The 21,010-nt window shown below is 39.6% G+C and overlaps 2 protein-coding genes across 2 annotated transcripts in view; one reads left to right on the top strand and one right to left on the bottom strand.

The window, feature by feature from the left end:
- Window positions 1-21,010, bottom strand: part of ANKRD22 (ankyrin repeat domain 22) — an 80,986-nt gene that overhangs the window by 34,949 nt on the left and 25,027 nt on the right. The window lies entirely within an intron of this gene.
- On the top strand, window positions 1,032-20,497 carry LOC131751629 (lipase member M). Its single transcript, XM_059055580.2, has 7 exons — window positions 1,032-1,111; window positions 2,763-2,872; window positions 12,811-12,947; window positions 13,082-13,228; window positions 14,755-14,826; window positions 16,094-16,165; window positions 20,252-20,497. Exons 1-7 carry the CDS (start codon window positions 1,032-1,034, stop codon window positions 20,495-20,497), a joined length of 864 nt encoding a protein of 287 aa, XP_058911563.1.

The following is a 21,010-nucleotide window of genomic DNA, read 5'->3' as shown; positions in this document are numbered from 1 at the left end:
TCAGAAACCCTATGAAGTTGGCACTATTAATAGTTATCATTTTACAGATCATGAAACTGAGGTAAAACAGGTTATGTAATAGGCTTGAAGTCACACAAATGTCAAATGACAGAACCAGAATTCAAACCCAGAAAGCCTGACTCCAAAGCCTGTGCTCTTAACTACTAAGTTATACAATCTTCCATCCTGGTTCTCTTCCTCAGAAACTTGAGAGTTCACAAGAGGGAGTTGAGCTGATTTTACTGCTATAGTTTTCAAATACTCTTCAGTGGGCAGAGACTGGGGGTTTGACTGGTAGTTTGGTGAGGAAATAGTCATTGTCCATTTATGCTCACCTCCCCCTCCTCCTGGAAGAGGCATAAGACTCCATCAAACATGATCGATCATCTTTATGTCTCTGTAAGTCAAACCCAGGAGATACGTAAAAGCGAATACATAATGAATACATGTAAAAGTGAATACATAGTGCAGAGCAGTTACAAGCACACGCTTTGGCATGAAACAGAACCGGGCTTGAGACCTACCCATGTACCTTATTAGCTAAATGACCCTTTAGGAAAGTTACTTAACTACCTTAAGTCTCCACATGTATAAAATGAGGATCCTCAAAGTAGGAGCTACTTTATAGAGTTATTGTAAGAATTTAATAAGCTCATGCATGTCAACCAATCAACATAACACCAGGTACAAAGTATGTGCTCAAAAAACTCGTTATGTGATTACAACACTCTACACTAATGACAAGGGGAAAACTGAATGCTGTTTTTGGTTTTTGCTTTTCCCAGTGTGTTTGTGTTTGTGTGTGTGTGTGTGTGTGTGTGTGTGTGTGTGTGTGTGTGTGTGTGTTTCTATCATGTTCCTGAGATGTTCTATTTATTATAAATTTCACTCTTCCTTTCTCCCTCCTTTCAGGTGCCCAGCCAGTTGTATACTTGCAGCATGCTCTGTTTGCAGACAGTGCCTCCTGGCTTGAGAATTATGCCAATGGCAGCCTTGGATTCCTTCTAGCAGATGCAGGTTATGATGTATGGATGGGAAACAGTCAGGGCAACACTTGGTCAAGGAGACACAAAACACTCTCAGTGAATGAAGAGGAATTCTGGGCCTTTAGGTAAACTATATCTATGAAAGTTCATGAAGACAATTTGAGACAAGTCCTTTAAATATAATAGTGTGGGTGGTATTAACAATAATGTATGCTACTTGGAGTCACACAGCTCTTTGTAATTTCTATTAACATCTCAAAGGAAATAAATAGCAAGAAGCTCTGATTTCCATTGACTCTCCGACAAGCAAATTATATCATTTCAACAGGGTCATTTTAATATACAATTCTATCCAATACTATACATTATAAGTATGTCCCAAGGGACAGCTTAGGAAATTCCTGTGACCAAAGTATGCACTCATTCAACCAATGTTTATTGAGTGCCTACTCTATGCACTGTTCTAGGCCCTGAGCATTCAAGAGTGAACAAAGTCTCTGCCCTCATGAAGCTCATGTTTATCCTAGTGATGCTATTACAAGTTTTTTCTCTTGGATGGCCAAGCAGTTTTGCAAAGAAGATGTGTATGAGTACCATATTTTACCTACAGAAACTGTGGTTGAGAATGTATAGAATACCATTTTCAGGAAAAACTCTACCATGAGATATTTAAAACTTTGTTAATAGGCAATAGAAAAGAATCTTTTGATATGCTGACTGCTTCTTTTAATGAAAGTGTTTTCTGCTGTCATCAAAGGACAGGCTAATGCCTACAGTGGACATCCTTTCTCAGGCTTAAACTCCCTGTTGGTTTAAAGCCTGCTGCTAGAGCAAAACCATATTAATGAAATACTCAGTACCCACTGACAAATTGGAAGGAAAGAAAGAATAGATGAAATTGTTAGGGTCAGACCTTTTGCCCCAGGGCAAGCATTGGGAAATATTTTGTGTGTTTGGTCCTTGGCTGGGAGCTTGGAGCTTATTTACTATAAGGCATCACAACCATTCTCTTATACTGGAGAGTACCAATCTATATTTCCTCTCATGTTCTTCTAATAAGCAGGCTATTAGTTCCTGAGGTACCTAATTCTACTATATGTTATTTAGGCCTTTTTTGTTCTCTTGTATTAATGTTGGTTGAACTGGTACTATAGGATTTTGGTATATATTGAATATATCTCTATATGGACAGAAATATTAATAATAGCAACATCTGACTGAGTGTCTAACAGCAGCCAGAGTCATTCCTTTAATACTATCCAACTCCTATAGCAGCCCTGCCATATAGTATTATCATGTTCATTTCACAGGTAAGGAAACTTAAGCTCAGAGCATTTAAGTAACTTATGAAAAGTTACTCAGCTAGTACATGGTAGAATCATGATTTACAGCCAGTTCTGTTTCCAAAGCTGGGTATTAAGTGGCCCTAAGAGTCTTGAAGTTCCCTGGGGGAGGCTGAAGTAGAGGCAAGCAAACCAGGTAGAGAAAGGACAGCAAAAGAAATGCAAGAGAAGGGAACGAAAAGAAAGAATGACAAGATTAAACTTCAGATAATGTAGATTGCACAAGTCTCAAAATCATTCCTATTATTAGAAAGTAACACATATAAGTGCACCAAAGAAAAGCTACAATAGCCTATATGTAACTGAATAAATAATGAAATACAAACCATGTAAGTAGACAGCACAGAATTCTGTGTGTAAAAAATAAACAGGCAAGTGCTCTGAGTTTTTAACGTAGTTGGGAATATTTGTAAGTCCCTGTTTTATTTTTCAGCTTTGATGAAATGGCCAAATATGATCTCCCACGAATAATAGACTTCATTGTAAACAAAACTGGTCAAGAGAAGTTGTATTTCATTGGACGTTCACTTGGTACTACAATAGGTATGTTTACAAGGGTCAACACTTTACAAGGGTCAGAGCCATGCAGAAGTTCACCTTTGAATTGGAACAGAGTAACTGTTTTACATTTACGGTGTCCTTAGTTCTCTGTCCTGTGTTGGGCACATAACCCTAGCGCCCTAAGTGGCTGTGAACCTGAATTCCAGAGACTGTGAGTATGTAGGACGAGCCTTTCATATATTTCCGGTCACCGCAACACATTTGTAATGGTGACGTAATTTCCCAGGAATAATGTGTGCTCAAAATCCAAACAGGTATTTCCAAAGAGTAAGTCTCTAGATCACCTCCAAGCTGAAAAAGTAAAGCCAAATGCCATGAAATATCCTTGAAGAACATTAACTATGCATCAATCATACCTTCCTCACAACCCACATGGAATTTTAAAAAATAAAAAAGAGAGGCTTATACTCATATTTGAACAAATTGAAAAGATATGGTAGCATTTTGTTTGTGAATCAGACCACAAAAGCTTACTACAATAAATCAACTGGGCTTATCCATTTAGTGTATGATTTAATATTTATGGAGTAGCAATTATTTGTAAGCACTATATAGATTTTTTTTTAAGTCCAGGAAATGCACTTTGAATGTGTGGTTCCTAGATTTTTTTTTAAGAAATCAATAGTCTAGCTCCACATAAAAATTTAAAGGAACCCATGCTATTAAAAATATAAATTTGTTAGTAATCTTCCACTAAAGTTTCCAGTTTTAAGAGACTGGGTTATATGAAAATGCAGTATTTTAGCTTGGGTGAAACTGTGCAAAGAGACAATAAATATTCCTACAGTAGTCTCATTATCACCATTATCATCAAGAGCAAATAGGTGTTTACCAGTGCTTTGTACTGATAGGCAGCTTACCAATTTAGACTAGGCAGTGAGTATGAGAGCGAATAAACTAAAAGAGGATCGAAGAACTAATAAGGGGACCCAACCCACCCCCCAAAAAACTGTCACGAACAGGAAAATAATTACACCATAATAGCTAACACTTAGGAGCCTTTACTATGTTTAGGGTCCTCTGTTCAGGACATTTCCTATAATCTCTCTGCCTAAGCTTCAGAACAATCCTACCATTATCATTTCCATCTCATAGAAAAGGAAACAGAAGTTCAAAGAAATTAAGTGGCTCCTTCAAGGTGTCTTAATACGTAAGAGGTGGCACAAAAATTCAAACCAGGTCACTTTGACTTCACCGATGGGGTGCTTGGGCGCTGTGGAGAAACTGTAGGGAGAAGGATGACTTGAGTGGTGTCTAGAAAAGTGGATAGGACTTAGATATGCTCTCATATCTGATTAGCAGAGAAAACGGTAAATTTCATCATCAGGGCCCTGCGTTGCATTTAGGGCATGAAATTTTTCAGTGAGCACTATTTACCTTTTGAGCAGAGAAATTTTTGTTATGTGGGAAGGACCCACTCTTTATAGGACACTTAACAAGTCAGGCCCTAGCCCCTTAAATAACAGTTGGGCTCCCCAGTCAGTATGACCGTCAAAAACTCACCTCCACACATTTCTAGACATCTTCTGGGGGAACAATTATGCCTGTTTCAGTCTTTGTATCAATTACTCAGCCAGTTCCTTTTCTGGCTAAGGCAGTTTCAATATTTTAACAAGAAGTTCAGAAGGAAAAAAACCCTGCTATCACTACGTACACACACACACACACACACACACACACACACACACACACACAGTGGAGGGGGGCCCAGGAAAGTACCTCGGGGAACCAAACCACGGAGATCCTCCACATAGCCTTTCCTGTGTGAGGCTGATCCTCACCCCCACTCTCAGAGTGCTAGATATGGATGCAATGTTATTACTGAACAATCAGAGCAAATGGAGACATATTGTCCTTACTGGGACCATGGTGGACTGAGGGAAAGCCCGTTCCCTTTTGGACGCAGGGAAGATTCCAGAGGTTTTGGTAGGCAACCAATGAAGCACTGAGAGCAATGAAATCTCATCGACTGTGAGAAAGAAAAACTGTGGAATAACTGGACGATAGTGCAGAAAGAGCTGATGGATTCACCTCCCACGAACTGATTATTTCTAGAGGCTCTATGACTCACTCTGACATCTCAGAGTTGGTGGTAAAGTGACAATATTGCCAGCACTTACCCCACGCTTGGGAAGTGAAGGTGTCCGCAGTTTACTTGGCAGGAGTTGCTTCAGCAACTTATCCTTCACTTTCCCCAACCCAGTTAAATTGTCCAGAATAAGAGAAAAATGGAGACTTGAGAGCAGAGAGGGCTGAAGGCAGATTAACTCTGCAGGATAACTTAGAAGAGTTTCCCAATTCATCCCCAAGATCAGTGCAGTAAAAGGATAAAAATGACAAAGCAGAGTCCCACTTTTGTTAGTAGAAACATTGCCTAAATACTTCTGATTTTTACAAGATTGTCTTGTCTTCTGTTCTCTCAGGGTTTGCAGCCTTTGCCACCATGCCTGAACTGGCACAAAGAATCACAATGAATTTTGCCTTGGGTCCTGTGATCTCATTCAAATACCCCACGAGCATGTTTACCAGTTTTTTCCTACTTCCAAGTTCCTCAGTCAAGGTAGGCTCTTCCTTTGGCCAAAAAGTATATGAGGATCTCCTTTTGGATGATAGATCCTTATTATTTTTAAAATCTATCATGAAACCAAAGTAAGACATTTAGATGAAATCTGTAGAAACCAGACTCTGGGATCATGTGCTTGGAGTGTACGTGTCCTTGTGTGTGTTTGCCAATGCCACAATGTCTACAGCTCCCATATGCAATTCACTATACTCAGTTATTAACAGACCTGAGTATAAATCAGAATTTCTAACTGAGCTGACTGCCGTGTCAGTTTAAGATCTACTCACAAGTTTCCTTGTTCCATTCTTATTCCCCTGGGCATGTCAATGAATTCACATTGCCCAAATGGAAGACATTTTCCAAGGTACATGTGATCACTGATATCCCTGACTTTGATGTTAGAAAAGCCTGAATAATATAACCCTTCCCATATGGGACCTTGCTCTAATTTACTAAAGCTAAGATTCCAAAGCGTAAATGTCTTACAGCTGAGTTATTCATTCAAGTATTTATTGGTTATTTTCCAATGGTTGGAAAAGTAGTTTGATGGTCAAATTGTGAGTTTGGGATTGTATTCTTTGAAAGTGTTTTTCTGTTTGCTTTTTGTTTCTCTTAAAAGGTCATTGCCACAATGACCATAGTATTTTATCAAGATTGCCCCTCAAATTTGGGGTGAAGGATAGAATAAATTTTGGCCAAAATGAAGTCAAGGAGACCAATTAGGGTATCACAATAATTCATATATAAAATGAGGTCCTGGTTTGAGGTGAGGAGGTAGAAATGGGGATAAAAAGTATTTGTAAGCTAACACAAGGAAGAACTTCCAAGAGGCCTAATGATTGGTTTGATAGTAGTTTTTTGGTATTGTTTAGTAAGCTCAAGCGATGTAACTTCCCTTTCTGTCGCTGATAGTTCTATTTTAAAGCGTGCTGACATCAGTTAGTTTTGGATGTTTACTACATTTGGGCAGAGTTGAGCAGACAAATTAGCTGAATTAAATTCGGAGATAGACACATGTATTTCTAAATACACCAGTTTTGCATATGCGTGGCTTTGCCTACTTAGGCCGGGTCTGAGGCACATATTGTCCCTGACTTATCTCAGTTTCCTATCCTCTACTGTCAAACTTCCCACCACTTTAAGTCCCATTCTCTGGCCCACTCACCATTTCATAATATCCATTGCCCCTAGAAGCTCCAGTCCTCCCATCAGAGATGCCCACTCAAGCTTGCTTTTCCCAAAGCCCTAGAAGTTTTAACTATGCTGCCTCCCAAGACATCAATTTTTTTTCTGTCCAGTGGCACCCTCCCTTCAGTACTCCATCCTCTATCTTTCAGCATAAAAGCTGGCTACTCTGGAACACTACCAGAAAGGTGATGTGTACACGGGTAATAGGGAAAAACCCTGCTTTTCCTTCCTATTAAAGGCAATATTTGACCTTAAGGAGAAACTGCTCTACCTTTCTTGCCATTTAATGAGAAATATAGGCAATCGCTGATTGGACAGAATGTGGAGGAGCTTCACCATGGAGAAATTAGCTAATTGGAGGTTGAGGGTCCTAACTGCAGTCTCCTTGTAAATTATGTTTGATGATATTAGCTGGATGGAGACCGATTCATAAATAGTAACTTTTCCTGAATGACTTGGTCTCCTTGACCAAAACAGCAAATAAATATAAAAATATAAGTAGAGCCCGAGAATGCTCATTCCTGGGATGAAGGGAATGTCAAGAAGTCTGAAAATGGTCCTCAAAAGAATAATTATTTTTTATTTTTACAGAGGATTTTTGGTACCAAAGGTTTCTTTTTAGAAGATAAAATAGGGAAGTCACCTTCTATCAAAATCTGCAACAATGAAATATTATGGGTGATATGTACTGAATTTATGTCTTTATGGGCCGGATTCAACATGAAAAATGTGAACACGGTATGTATAATGATTCTGGGGCCATTCGATGCTTTTAGAAATTCCAGCTTTTCTTTGATTCATTTTGATGTATCTATTATACTACATAAATTAATGTGGTATTCTAAACTTAAGGGCAGAGATTTGCTATGCATAGAAGATTAGATATTCAATGGACCATGAATGTGAAGACTGAGGAAGAAAATAGGCAGCTTCATCCTTTCATACCTGGTCAAATTTAAGAAAATAGTTGTTCCACAATAGGTAGTGGTTTCACATGTTCACAATCAGCTAGCACTTACTACAGTCAACTTGATTTTATTTCAATACAACACGGTGCATTAAAAAATAAAATAACATCCTAGAAAAGAAGTACATACAAGCATTAAATTTATTCCATGTATGCCTTCACTTGCTGGGTGAATTTAACCTCAAATAAAATTCATCATTTAACTTGGAACATACAAGACAGAATGGAATGGAGTGTAATCCCGTTCCTATGAAAGAGCAGAAGTCCTGTTTCATCAACTCCTTATTTCTTGTTACTGAGAATTCAAGGAGGAGGAGGAGGAGTTCAGACTACAGACCAGTGTGGTTGAGTAGTTATCTCTGTCATATTCCAAATGGAAGCCAGTGAGACTGTTACAGTGAAGCTAGTTCCAAAATAGCTTTTCTCAGCCAGCCACCCTACCCCCATCCTTTAAGAGCATAAGTTGTGTTAGACCAAAAGCCTTGAGAAACAATTGTTCAAAGCCTGCTTCTTCAAAAGTAAAGATTTTTAATAGTTTCCTTGATTTGTTCCATTATATTCTAAGACATACAATTATCAGTACTATTTTATGTCTACAACTTTCATCTCTATTATATTTATGAAGACTGACGTACAGTACACATGGGAGTGATTGATTTTTAGCTTTTTTTGCAGTATTTTATTTTATCCTTACAAGAGCACAGCAAACTGTAGTATGATTTTTAGCATGTCCATTTAATAGATGAAAATACAGAAACTCAGAGATGATAAATAACTTGTGCAAAGTCACAAAGCTTATCATTAGCAAGGGTAGGTCCTGAACTCCAGGATTTTTCATCTATTCATCTGTGATCATCACATCTGTGCACACACACACACCCAGCCCCCCCACACACACACTTGCACAGTGCGAGTACCTTTCTTGGTTGCTTTGCTCCGTGATGTCCATTGTTGCTTCTGCTTCAAAATAAGCAAATTATCCTACAGCTTCAGAGCTGATGCAAGTTTGCTCTCAAGTAGCCCATGCCACCAGTCAGCCCATGGTTCACCCACATTCAAGTGCCTGACATGAATTTGTAATTATCTAGATGATTCTTCCTTGCCATTTTCAAAACCGCAATATTTGTTTATTAGTTCTTAGCATAATTATGATCTGCTTCGGAAAGGCATAGTTTTTTCACTGGGTGGTTAATGCTGTAATACGTGTCCTTTTTCTTTCAGAGCCAAATGGATGTGTATATGTCACATGCTCCCACTGGATCGTCAATACAGAACATCCTGCATATAAAACAGGTAGCGTCTTTGTCATGGAAAACTATTCCCTTAATTTTCTTTATATACGAAAGGACAGTTAGCATGTCTGTTCTAAGAAACTTAGCAGCTGGCTTCCTTTTTGCCCTTGTCACCATCTTTATGGTTTGATTTCCCTGGATTTTAAGAGAAAGAACAAGGGACGGAGCAGACTAAGTAGGTGACATAAATGAACCCCATCTTAAATCAGAGCTTTTAAAATAGGCCCTGAGCTGAAACAAAAGGTAAACTGGGAGAGCCTCAGGAGAACTGAGCCTTCCCCAGAGAGAGAAATACCTGAGATTTGATTACCCCTTAATGAGGTTTGGTTTTCCACTAGCTTTTCCTTCAAACCAAGGAGATCATTGCATCACTTTCTGTCGACCTTGTTTTTCATACTGGTAAAATTTACTTATATATTTCTGCTCATCCCGAAGCCTTATTTTCTTTCTAGCGTACAGTGTTTTTCTAAGATTTGCTGTTAACAATCATGATTCTTACTGTGAATATTATTTTTCTATAAAATATTTAATTCAGCTTTACCAATCTGATGAATTCAGAGCTTATGACTGGGGAAGTGAAGCCGAGAACATGCATCATTACAATCAGGTGAGCTATTCAGAGGGACCCCAGAAGGGTGGCTTTGAAAACTTACAATGATAAATTATTTGAGAGTAAAAAAATCCAAACTGGCAATTGGTCTCATTCACATTGGTTGATAGAGATTTTTTTTTAAGTCAAGTTTTAATATGTATTCATTTCAGAAAATCTAGAAATAAAAGAATTATATACTAAGGGAGTTAAGTCATTTATAATCCCTCCACCCAGAGATAACTATAGTAGATGTATCAATATTTTATTACATTTATTCCAATCTCAACATCACTGCTTTTCCACAACTTTCAATCTTGCTTTTTTATTTACAGTCATAGCAAAACATAACCAATGTTACTGATGGTTTTTTTAAACATTATTTTTAATGGCTGCATGATAATGAAATTGTTTTATAAAAATCTATAAAAATTTATAGAGTAAATGAATACACACTTCTTGATACCAACAGAAGAAAATTAGGATTACACATAAAAGTTAAGAGAATTTTCCACCCATGAAGTGTTGAATCTTAAGGCAACTTTTTCCCTCTAACTTTATGCACCAAAATTTATAGACTCATTTAGCCTTCCTATACTTTTAATCAATCCTGTTGCCACCTTCCTTTTTCTAAGTCAGGAGATGGGCTTCTCAGTATGAACTAAGCACATTTTTCTGATGTTTTCCCATACTGACATATTTAAGGCTATTAGTGCAAACATAGATCGATGAAATTGTTTCTGAACATCAAATCAGTCAATCAGACCAGTCAATTTCTCAGTTTCTCAATTTTTCAGGATTGAATTATTACAGAAATGATTCTACTAGCCCTTAAGACAATGAGAGCTATATATAATTTTATTATTTTTTTAAATCAGCTTAAGGTGTGATTTACATACAGTAAAATTCACTGATTTTATGTGTCTAACTCAGTGAGTTTTGAAAAATATATTCATTCATATAGCCACATCACAAACAAGGTATTGAATATTTTCATTACCCGCAAAGGTTTTTTCCTGCTTCTCAGACAATGTATATTTACAAATGCATATATTTGCAAATGCTTAGAAAAAGGCCAGAAAATAAATAAATAGCAAATGTTAAAGTGATAACCTTCAAAAAGAGGAAGAAAGGAAGAGTGAAGTGGATGGACATGAAAGAGAAAAGGAGGCTCTCGTTTTGGATTTTACATACATTTGTTTTCTTTCATTATTGTAATGAGCATGTTATAGTTATATATTGTTTACATTTACGAGAAAATAAAACAAAACACACACACACATAAGACCATTATTGTCAAGTTCAGCTTTATTGAGGTAAAACTGACCAAAAAATATTTAAGATTGAAGTGTACAACATGATGACAAGTATTGAGAGTGTAAGTGTCCTCAGAATTTACACACAGTTAGCTAGCTGGTCCTACCCTACTCCAGGCCAATCCTGTTTTATTTGTTTGTAATTTTAGATCGTTGAAAGTCAATTTTCATTACATTCAGAAGTATCAACAGTTTGTCCTCTCCTTAAGTTCTCAGCTCAATCTCTGTGTCCACTCTATGTTTTTTTAAGAATAAGAGGATTGGGGCTTCCCTGGTGGTGCAGTGGTTGAGAGTCCGCCTGCCGATGCAGGGGACACGGGTTCGTGCCCCGGTCTGGGAAGATCCCACATGTCGCGGAGCGGCTAGGCCTTTGAGCCATGGCCACTGAGCCTGTGCGTCTGGAGCCTGTGCTCTGCAACGGGAGAGGCCACAACAGTGAGAGGCCCACGTACCGCAAAAAAAAAAAAAAAAAATACGGGGAACTAATAAGCCTTAGGGACCATCAATTTGATTAACACATCTCTCACACTCTTACAAAAGTTTTTTAGTGTTTTTATTTAAATTACCTATTGATATTCAACTTTCTCTTTATCCATTTCACCAGAGAAAGCCCCCTGCAGCATCTTTAATACTTTTCATATAAAGAATCTGAATGTCCCTGTGCTGTTCTGCTAAAAGAATTAGAGGACAACTCCACCAGCAGGTGGAACTTGTGCTCACTAAATGTTCATTAAGATGGTTATTTCTCTATAATAATATCTAGAGAAAACAGCAGTTTGCTAACAGCCTGTGACCCCAGAGGCACCCATGCATCACAGGTTTGAAACAAGTCCATTCTGAGTGCTGTAAGGGGCACAGTAACAAGCTGATGGGGTCAACAATTCAAGCCGTTGTTTGTAAACCATGGGGGCTGCTTTTGTTTGTTCTGGTTATAATTTTTCATATAACTTTGTCTTTTCCCCTTGTAGTTATAATGAGATGGCTAGGTTTGACCTTCCTGCAGTCGTAAACTTTATTTTGCAGGAAACGGGCCAGGAAAAGATCTATTATGTCGGCTATTCACAGGGTAGTATTCACCATGGGTAGGTTCCAAAAAAATTGGGTTTGTATGCTCAGAAGAAATGTGAGCAAATGGCGCACAGCCAGGCCTGATGAGGCATCGCACACTTCTCTCTGATCTGGCCTTATCCGCTTGAGGGCCACGGGATTCTAGTTTCTCTCTGCCCACCCTTCTCCACAACCTGCAAATATCAGCTTAAACAGAGAGTGAGTATACAGGCTCTTTTGAAATAGACACATGGTATTTCAAATATAGTGGCCATGCCCTGGCTGCATATGATAGCCTTTTCCTCCCAAAGGCTCCAAAGAGATTGTCCCTTTGTAACTGGGAGAATTAGTCTCTATTTTACAGGTATAGAAACCTATACCTAGACTTAACCAGTGTCCCATACCTAGTCTATGGCAGAAATAAGAGTTGGAATCCAGTTCACTAGACAACTTGTCTACTAGATTACGTTCCAATTTGGGTTCCGGAAAAGTTAGAGATCCAGGAACACAAGCAAAACTCTGCTATCTCAACACCGATTATGTTACAGAATGTGCTTCTTATCAATAAACAAGACCATTTCTTTAATTCTCGATTTCTCTCACTGTACAGATTTATTAAAAATACCCCCAAGAATCTGAGAATTAAACAAGAACCATGAAAGTTTCCTGCAAAGTGTCTAACATATAGTTACCTCTCATAGTCCATGTTATTGGACTCAATAATTTAATTGAATAATTCACTGAGAAACCAGTACTTGGCAACAAGTATCTAAATGTCAGAGGGAACACAGAGCAGTTGTTGCTGCTGTTGTTTTTCCCTGTCGAGGAGCTTATAATTTCACAGGAGAGTTAAAACACAGCCACATGTAATTGCTGAAATATCTTGATAAAAGTAAAATAAGCACTTTATTAGTTCTAGGATATTCAGTATCCATGCTGACATATTTCTCTTTTGCAGGCTTTATTGCATTTTCCACAATGCCAGAGCTGGCTCAGAAAACAAGAATGTATTTTGCTTTAGCACCCATAGCTACTGTTAAACATGCAAAAAGCCCTGAGGCCAAATTTTTGTTGCTGCCAGATGTGATGATCAAGGTGTGTGACTCCTCAGAAAATTCCTTGTCTATGCACAAGAGTTTTCCAGCCCATTTGCTAAGACATACACTTTTACGTTAGAGACACTTCTTTTGACTGCAACGTAATGCCTATTCCATTTCATATTTTTACAGGGATTGTTTGGTAAAAAAGAATTTCTCTACCAGACCAGATTTCTCAGACAATTTGTTATTTACCTTTGCGGCCAGGTGATTATTGATCAGATTTGTAGCAACATCATGTTACTCCTGGGAGGATTTAACACAAACAACATGAACATGGTAAGTGGGAGCCTAGTGAAATCTCACGGTCCCAAAGCAAAGTGAGGAGTTATTAGTCTCACTCCTTGAGGGTGAGCTAATGCCAGGGAAGACTTAGAGAAATGGTACTCCAAGAAACTCCGTTTTCTTCAAATCGTAATAATATGCGGAAAACGCTTCAACATGGTCTGAGTCAAGGTTAACACAAGGGCATGACTACACATTAACTTCATAGAGTAAAGATCAAAGAGGTATGAAAGCAGCTTTACTACAGTGAATCAACAGAGGCAAAAAAAAAATATGATTAGAACCCAGAAGTCAAAAGAGAAAACTGCCATGCGTCACCTACTTCTTCTTTCTACTCGGGTGCTTCCGGTTAGTAGCTTAAGTCCTGTGATAGGCTGACTGGGAGTTTCGGTTTGGCTAAGGCATAGCTACGACTAGGTGAGTGTGACAGTGGGTTCCCCAGGAAGCATACTGTGAGATGGAGATTCGTGTGCAGAATGATTTGGGGTTAGGCCCTTGGGATAACATCTAGAGAAGGGAAGGAAACAGGATTTGGTGGATTAAAAAAAAAGTCCAGGGCTTCCCTGGTGGCGCAGTGGTTGAGAGTCCTCCTGCCGATGTAGGAAACACGGGTTCGTGCCCCGGTCCGGGAAGATCCCACATGCCGCGGAGCGGCTGGGCCCGTGAGCCATGGCCACTGAGCCTGCGCGTCCGGAGCCTGTGCTCCGCAACGGGAGAGGCCACAACAGTGAGAGACCCGCGTACCGCAAAAAAAAAAAAAAAAAAGTCCAGCTGGGATGCAGTCCCAGTGGGAACCTCAGTTGATCCTCTAGGGATCTGTGAAAGTGGGATGACCCTTCAGAATTGTCCCAAGTTAGCATCAGAGGGCTGGGTCTTTATACCCCCATATCAACTAGTCATTTAATGCAGACTACACCAGTAATCGGGAGATAATGGGCAGGGCAGCTCTCTGCAGAGGGAAGAATACCCCCAAGGACAACAGACAGCGAGGGAGCTATCTGCCAACAGCTGGAGGAGCATGTTTTTAATTCCTGAATATTTTTTTCTTTTTAATTAATGATACAATTAACAGCTACCTTTTGATAAGCATTTTATTATATGCCAGGCTGTTAGTCCCCGTAACAACCCTATGACACAGGTATTATCAATATTCCCACTTTATAGATTCGTTTTAGGGGATTAAGTAATGTTCCCAATTTCACCTAAAAATTATATAGCAGAGGTGAGATTTGAATACAGGCCCAGTTCCTGAGCCTTCATCTTTAATTACTCTAGGAAAGTTTTTTAAAAGATCAAGTCAAGATGTCTAATGAGAAGCTTTTCTCTGATGAAGAATGTAGGATACATTTAGTGGTATTTTTCTACTTATGTGCATGTGTATATTCCTGTTTCATAGATAACTGCTGATACTTTAATGATGTTCCCATTTCTTAGTCTGATAGCCTGGAGATTTGGTCTTGACAAGGTGCACACCTTGTGAGTTTTTCCACATCCCACAAACTACTCATGCTTTATTACAGAGCCGAGCAAATGTATATGTCACTCACACACCTGCTGGAACATCTGTGCAAAATATACTGCACTGGAGCCAGGTAAGAATGCTGAATTTGTAGTCTTTGTTAAGGGTCTTTGTGCAGTTTGTCTGGAATAGTTAAAGGATGCCCTTTGGACAGCCCAGGAGTTATTTCACATTTATTCCAAGATGACTCGTGATTCTGTCAACGCTTTTTCAACTGTGAGCTTGATCTAGAACACTGAAACTTTTCAGGATACGGGAGGAAAGGATTGGCCCTAGGACATCTTTAGTGGACATTAAAAGTGTGAATTCAGATGGTTCAAGTGAGACCTTTCTCAGTCTCTAGCCATCTCAAAGATGAGGCTGGAGATCCCGTTTCCACATTCTCCTTTCAGCTCTTCCAACAAGACAGTGTGGTCAAATAGTCATAAAACTGCAAATGTAGACCTAATTACTCAAGGAGATTTTCACAGGAGTCCTTTGTGCCGCAGACTTCACCTGAGGTCACAGGAGGGAATGTCCTGATTACCAGTCACAGGAACTGTCTCTAGGTGCTGTGTGGTGGGTTCCTTCAGAATTAGTTCAAGGACAATGTGACTGCTAATTATTCTTTCACATGTGATGAAGCACTGAACCTAATATTGCTCATTATAGATGATACTATAGAGTGACCCCAATTGGCTGTGGAAATAAGAATGTACATAGTGCAGAGAGCTAAGCATCACTAACCTTAGATTCTCACCTACTAAAAATACAACTTTGTTAAAAAAAAAGTGGGAGACTTTTAATTCCAGCAAAAATTTTAATAGTGATGATGACACCTATGAATCATAAATATTCGTCCTGTTTTTCTAACAACTTAGAACCTAGTCAAATTTTTCTTCAAATGTCATCGTCATGTTTTAGTATGTGTGTGTGTGTGAGAGAGAGAGAGAGAGAGAGAGAGATTCTATAATCAAAACCAAAGAATTCTACACTGGATTAAATGTTGGTCATCTTCTCCCAGAATCACCACGTTGCACAACTCTAGGAGCTGCTCTCCCATTGTAGCCTACAGAGTTGTGCAGGATATCCCCCTACATAGACTACAATGGGGATACACTTTTTGGAGTTGTATAATATGGTGGTCAAGTATTTCTATAGCATATTTTTCTCCCTGAAAGGACCTTATTCTTGCCTTTATACTCTCCCGAATATTATCCTAAAGTTGAACGGTAGAGCAACCTCAGCCTTTGTTCTCTGCTTCCTTCACAATTGCAGACTTGGTAGCACATTTTCACCCCTCCTCCCACCATTATCCTGTGACACATTGGAATGCCATATAAATTTTTGTTTCTTTTTAGGCACTGAATTCTGGGGAACTTCAGGCATTTGACTGGGGCAGTGAGACCAAGAATCTGGAAAAAGGAAATCAGGTAACAAAAGCAAATACCATCTGCTGAAAATATATCCTTTTGAAATGTGTGAGAGGGAAGTTATACTGGCAGTTTATTCTAGAAATAGGAGTAAAATACAAGAATTCAAGTAGAATGGAATACTACTCAGGCATAAAAAAGAATGAAATAATGCCATTTGCAGCAACATGGATGGACATAGAGATTATCATACTAAGTGAAGTACGTCAGAAAGAGAAAGACAAACACCATATGATATCACTTATATGTGGAATCTAAAATATGAAACAGACTCACACACATAGAGAACAGACTTGTGGTTGCCAAGTGGGGAGGGGGATGGGGGGGAGGGATAGATTGGGAGTTTGGGATTAGCAGATGCAAACTATTATATATAGCATGGATAAACAACAATGTGTCCTACTATACAGCACAGGGAATACAATGGAAAAGCATATGAAAAAGAAAGAATTCAAGAAAAAGTAATTAGTTCTGGTTGGACTTCATTTGAAAATGGAAAGGTTCAAAGCTTAGCCAAGGGACTTTTTTGGGGGGCGGGGGCTGTGTTGGGTCTTCGTTGCTCCTCGAGGGCTTTCTCTAGTTGAGATGAGCAGGGGCTACTCTTTGTTGCAGTGCATGGGCTTCTCACTGCGGTGGCTTCTCTTTTTGAGGATCACGGGCTCTAGGTGCACAGGCTCAGTAGTTGTGGTGGGCAGGCTCAGTAGTTGTGGCACACGGGCTCAGTAGTTGTGGCACATAGGCTCAGTAGTTGTGGCTTGCAGGATCTAGAGCACAGGCTCAGTAGTTGTGGTGCACGGGCTTAGTTGCTCCATGGCATGTGGGATCTTCCCGGACCAGGGCTTGAACCTGTGTCCCCTGCATTAGCAGGTGGATTCCCGACCACTGAGCCACCAGGAAAGCCCAGCCAAGAGACTTTTAAGGGTTAAAGAGAACCACTTTTATAAGGCAGTAAGAGAACTTTTTTGATGAGGCTGCCTCCATGAACAAGGCACAGGGCTTCTTAGGAGCAAGATGGGTAGACTTAGTGAAGGGAAGGGTGTAGTCTGTGGTGGCTGCTAGAGGATCCTTCAAGATTATAAAACAACAACAGCAGAAGAAAACCACAAATGAGGATGGCAGGGGTGAGTTTGGTTCATGGTACAGTAAAAAGAGTATTAATGACAAGTGAGAATTACTGTATTAGTTTTGCCTCTGCATTACAAATTTGTATGATCATGGCTAGGCTGCTTTGATTCTTCAGACCTCAATCTCTTTCTCTTTAAAATAAAAATTACTGGACTAGATAAGAGTTCTCCCTGGTCACACTTTTAATGAATTTGTAATTTGCAAGAGAAAAATATTACCCAAGAAAATCTGTGTGTGTAATCAAGGTTATGGAATAAAATTTAAAACAAAAGTTATGGCGAATTAGAAATGAGTATTAAACTTTTCTAAGCATAAAACCTTCACTGAAGATTATTGGTTAGCTTGTGTGAGAATGTAAGCAAATATTGACCACACACATAAAGCTGGAGGGAGCAGAATACATACACAGGCTAATGTTAGGGAGTCTCATATCACACTTAACATCCACTTCTGTAGATATACTTCTGTATGTCTAGATATAAAAGTCTCGGAAATTGGACAGACCACTGTCGTGCCTCTGAATAGCAAACTCTCAATCACAGGTACCAGCTACATTTTTAAGATCCTTCTTTCGTTGTTTCCTAAAATATATCTTTAGAGAAAGCATCCCAGTTCCAAGATAAGATTTAATTTATCAACATTTAAGGTCATGAGTTAGAGAGAAAGTGACTTGTGCAGAGCAGGTGCCAGAAAATGGTCATGGAAAGAAAGAGAAAACACACATGCAAAAAGGTGTCATAGACTCACAGAGCCTTAGAGCTAGACCTGACATTCAGTTCAGTCTTTTCACCAGTTAGATGAGAAAAACATATTACAGGCTCCATAGAATATTCCAACCTTCCATAGCTAAGTTACTCTATAAAAGAAAGGTCTGACCACCAAATTCCAATATATGTGTGTGGAGGGGAGTTTCTCCACATGAACAAACAATTCTCCAACACCAGGTGGGTGACTTAGAGTTTAACTCAATTCTGACACTGTCTACCCAAAGATAACATCAGATTCCACAGGTTGAGGGTTCGGTCCCACAAGATTATCCTCCAGTTCAGATGCCAATCGCAAGCCCAGGTTGTCACCTGAGTGTCTGACCCACTGGCTATAATTCAGAGGTTCCCATAACCCCCTTCTCAGGCTGAGGTTTGATTAATTTGCTAGATTGGCTCATAGAATTCAGAGAAACACTTTACTTACTAGATTATTGGTTTACTATAAAAGGATATATCTCAGGAACAGCCAGGTAAAAGAGATGCACTGATCAAGGCAAGGGGAGCCGAGCTTCCATGTCTTCTCCATGGGGCCTCTCTCCCCACGTTTTCACATGTTCACCAAGCTGGAGGCTCTGAACCCTGTCCTTTTGGGGTTTTGTGGAGGCTTCCTTAGAGAGGTCCAATTGGTTAAATCATTGGCCACTGGCGATTGAACTCAGTCTCCAGCCCATCTCCCCTCTCCAGAGGTCATGAATGGGACTGAAATTTCCAACTCTCTAATTACTTGCTTGACTCCACTTCTGGAGCTCAGCCCCCATCCTGTTCAAATTAACCTCATTAACGTCACAAAACACATCTTTATGGCTCCTGTCACTTAGGAAACTCCGAGGGTTATTAGGAGCTCTGTACCACAAATGTGGATGAAGACCACATACATATGTCTTATTATAACTCACAGTATCAGATGCTATAACTTCAAATTCTTAAAAGCCACAAAGAGAAACAAGGGCTGCTGGGATTGGAACCCCGGCTCCCAGGTGGATTTTCTGAGTGAGAAGTGGACCTTGACATGTCTGTTTTTTGTTGTTTTCTTAGCAGTTATTATTTATTTATTTATTTATGGCTGTGTTGGGTCTTCGTTTCTCTGCGAGGGCTTTCTCTAGTTGCGGCAAGAGGGGACCACTCTTCATCACAGTGCACGGGCCTCTCACTATCGTGGTCTCTCTTGTTGTGGAGCACAGGCTCCAGACGCTCAGGCTCAGTAATTGTGGCTCACGGGCCCAGTTGCTCTGCGGCATGTGGGATCTTCCTAGACCAGGGCTCAAACCAGTGTCCCCTGCATTGGCAGGCAGATTCTCAACCACTGCGCCACCAGGGAAGCCTGACATGTCTGTTAAAGTTCTGAGTGTTGGTTAACCTCAAGGGCTCTCAGTCAGCCAGCTTGATCTAGCAGATCTGTTTGAATAAGGGAAGTTCTCAAGAATTAGGAATCCTGGGCTTCCGTGAGCCATGGCCGCTGAGCCTGTGCGTCCGGAGCCTGTGCTCCGCAACGGGAGAGGCCACGACAGTGAGAAGCCCGCGTACCGCTAAAGAAAAAAAAAAAAAAGAATTAGGAATCCTAATTACCTTCTTTGGGTGATGTGGGACTGGACCCGGAATCTAATTTTTATCTCCTCTTGGTCCAACTCCCTGAGTTCCAGTGCCATTGACTTCCCCATGTTTCTGGAGACACAGTCAAGTTGGGCGTGCCCCAAGGGCTTTCTGTTAGGACAGAAAACCGCTGTGAACACCAAAGTCCTTTTCAGTAGGTTCCATCCTCTTGCCTTTCCCTGTAGAGTATCTCTAAATCTGGCCTCATGAAACTTTGTGAAATTATCTTTGAAAAAGATAGGAGTGTTAACTTTTAAAAGGCACTTTGTGTGTTAAATATTTATTAATAGGAAGGAAAAGAATTGAACATGTAATGCCTAAAGTGCTAGGCAATTGAGATGTTTTCTCATTTAATCTAGTAAATTATTTCAGATATCATCCCCATTTCGCAGATGAAGAAACTGAGGTTCAGTGAGGCTAAGTCAATTTTTTTCCTTCAAGTAAGGGCTGGAGCAGAAACTCTTAATGCCGTTCTATATGGCTTTAGTGCCCACGCACCTTTCATTACAACACAAGGCATATTTACTGTGTTTATTAGAAAAGTAAATTATGAGTCCGGAAGTCCAAATGTTATCTACGGTTAAAAACTATTCCTTTCCTCTAGCCAGCTCCTGTAAGGTACAAAGTTAGAGACATGACGGTCCCTACAGCAATGTGGACTGGGAGTCAGGACTGGCTTTCAAATCCAGAAGACGTGAGAATACTGCTCTCCGAGGTGACCAACATCATCTACCATAAGAACATTCCTGAATGGGCTCACGTGGATTTCATATGGGGTCTGGATGCTTCTCACCGTATGTCCAATGAAATAATACATCTGATGAAGCAGGAAGAGACCAGTATTTCCTAGGGAACTTTCAGTGTCAGCTTGTGAAACATCTGATAATGACAGGTCTTAGGAAAAACCTCATGAAAAATGGGGCCAGGGTACATGAATGGAGGACTTTAAAGATTTCCAGCATTGGAAACCTACCATATTAGTAGAAGGGAAGTGGAGAAGGCGAGGCAGAAATACAGTATACATTCCTTTAGATTTTCTGCATTTGGCACTAAAACTGGCATTTAATTTTTTTCAATTAATTAAATTACTCATTGGGTGAACATACTTTTCATGTGCTATTATGTGTTCTGCCATCTTGAAGGGTAGGTTTTACCTGACAGGTAGAAATTATCTAGACATTCTTTATGTTATTTAGGTAAATTTCCTTAAAACATTTATTTATTTGTCTACGAGCCATATTTTTGGAACAATAAAATAAAATGACAAATTGGGGTCACGGATCTTAAATCTCTGGATTGTTGTTGAATTTGACAAAATTAGCTAGACGTTTTCACCTTATTGCTACAGATACATAACACTACC

This window comes from Kogia breviceps, chromosome 2 (genome assembly GCF_026419965.1).
Source record: "Kogia breviceps isolate mKogBre1 chromosome 2, mKogBre1 haplotype 1, whole genome shotgun sequence".
Lineage (NCBI taxonomy): Eukaryota > Metazoa > Chordata > Mammalia > Artiodactyla > Physeteridae > Kogia > Kogia breviceps.
This window is presented reverse-complemented; position numbering and strand designations above follow the sequence as displayed.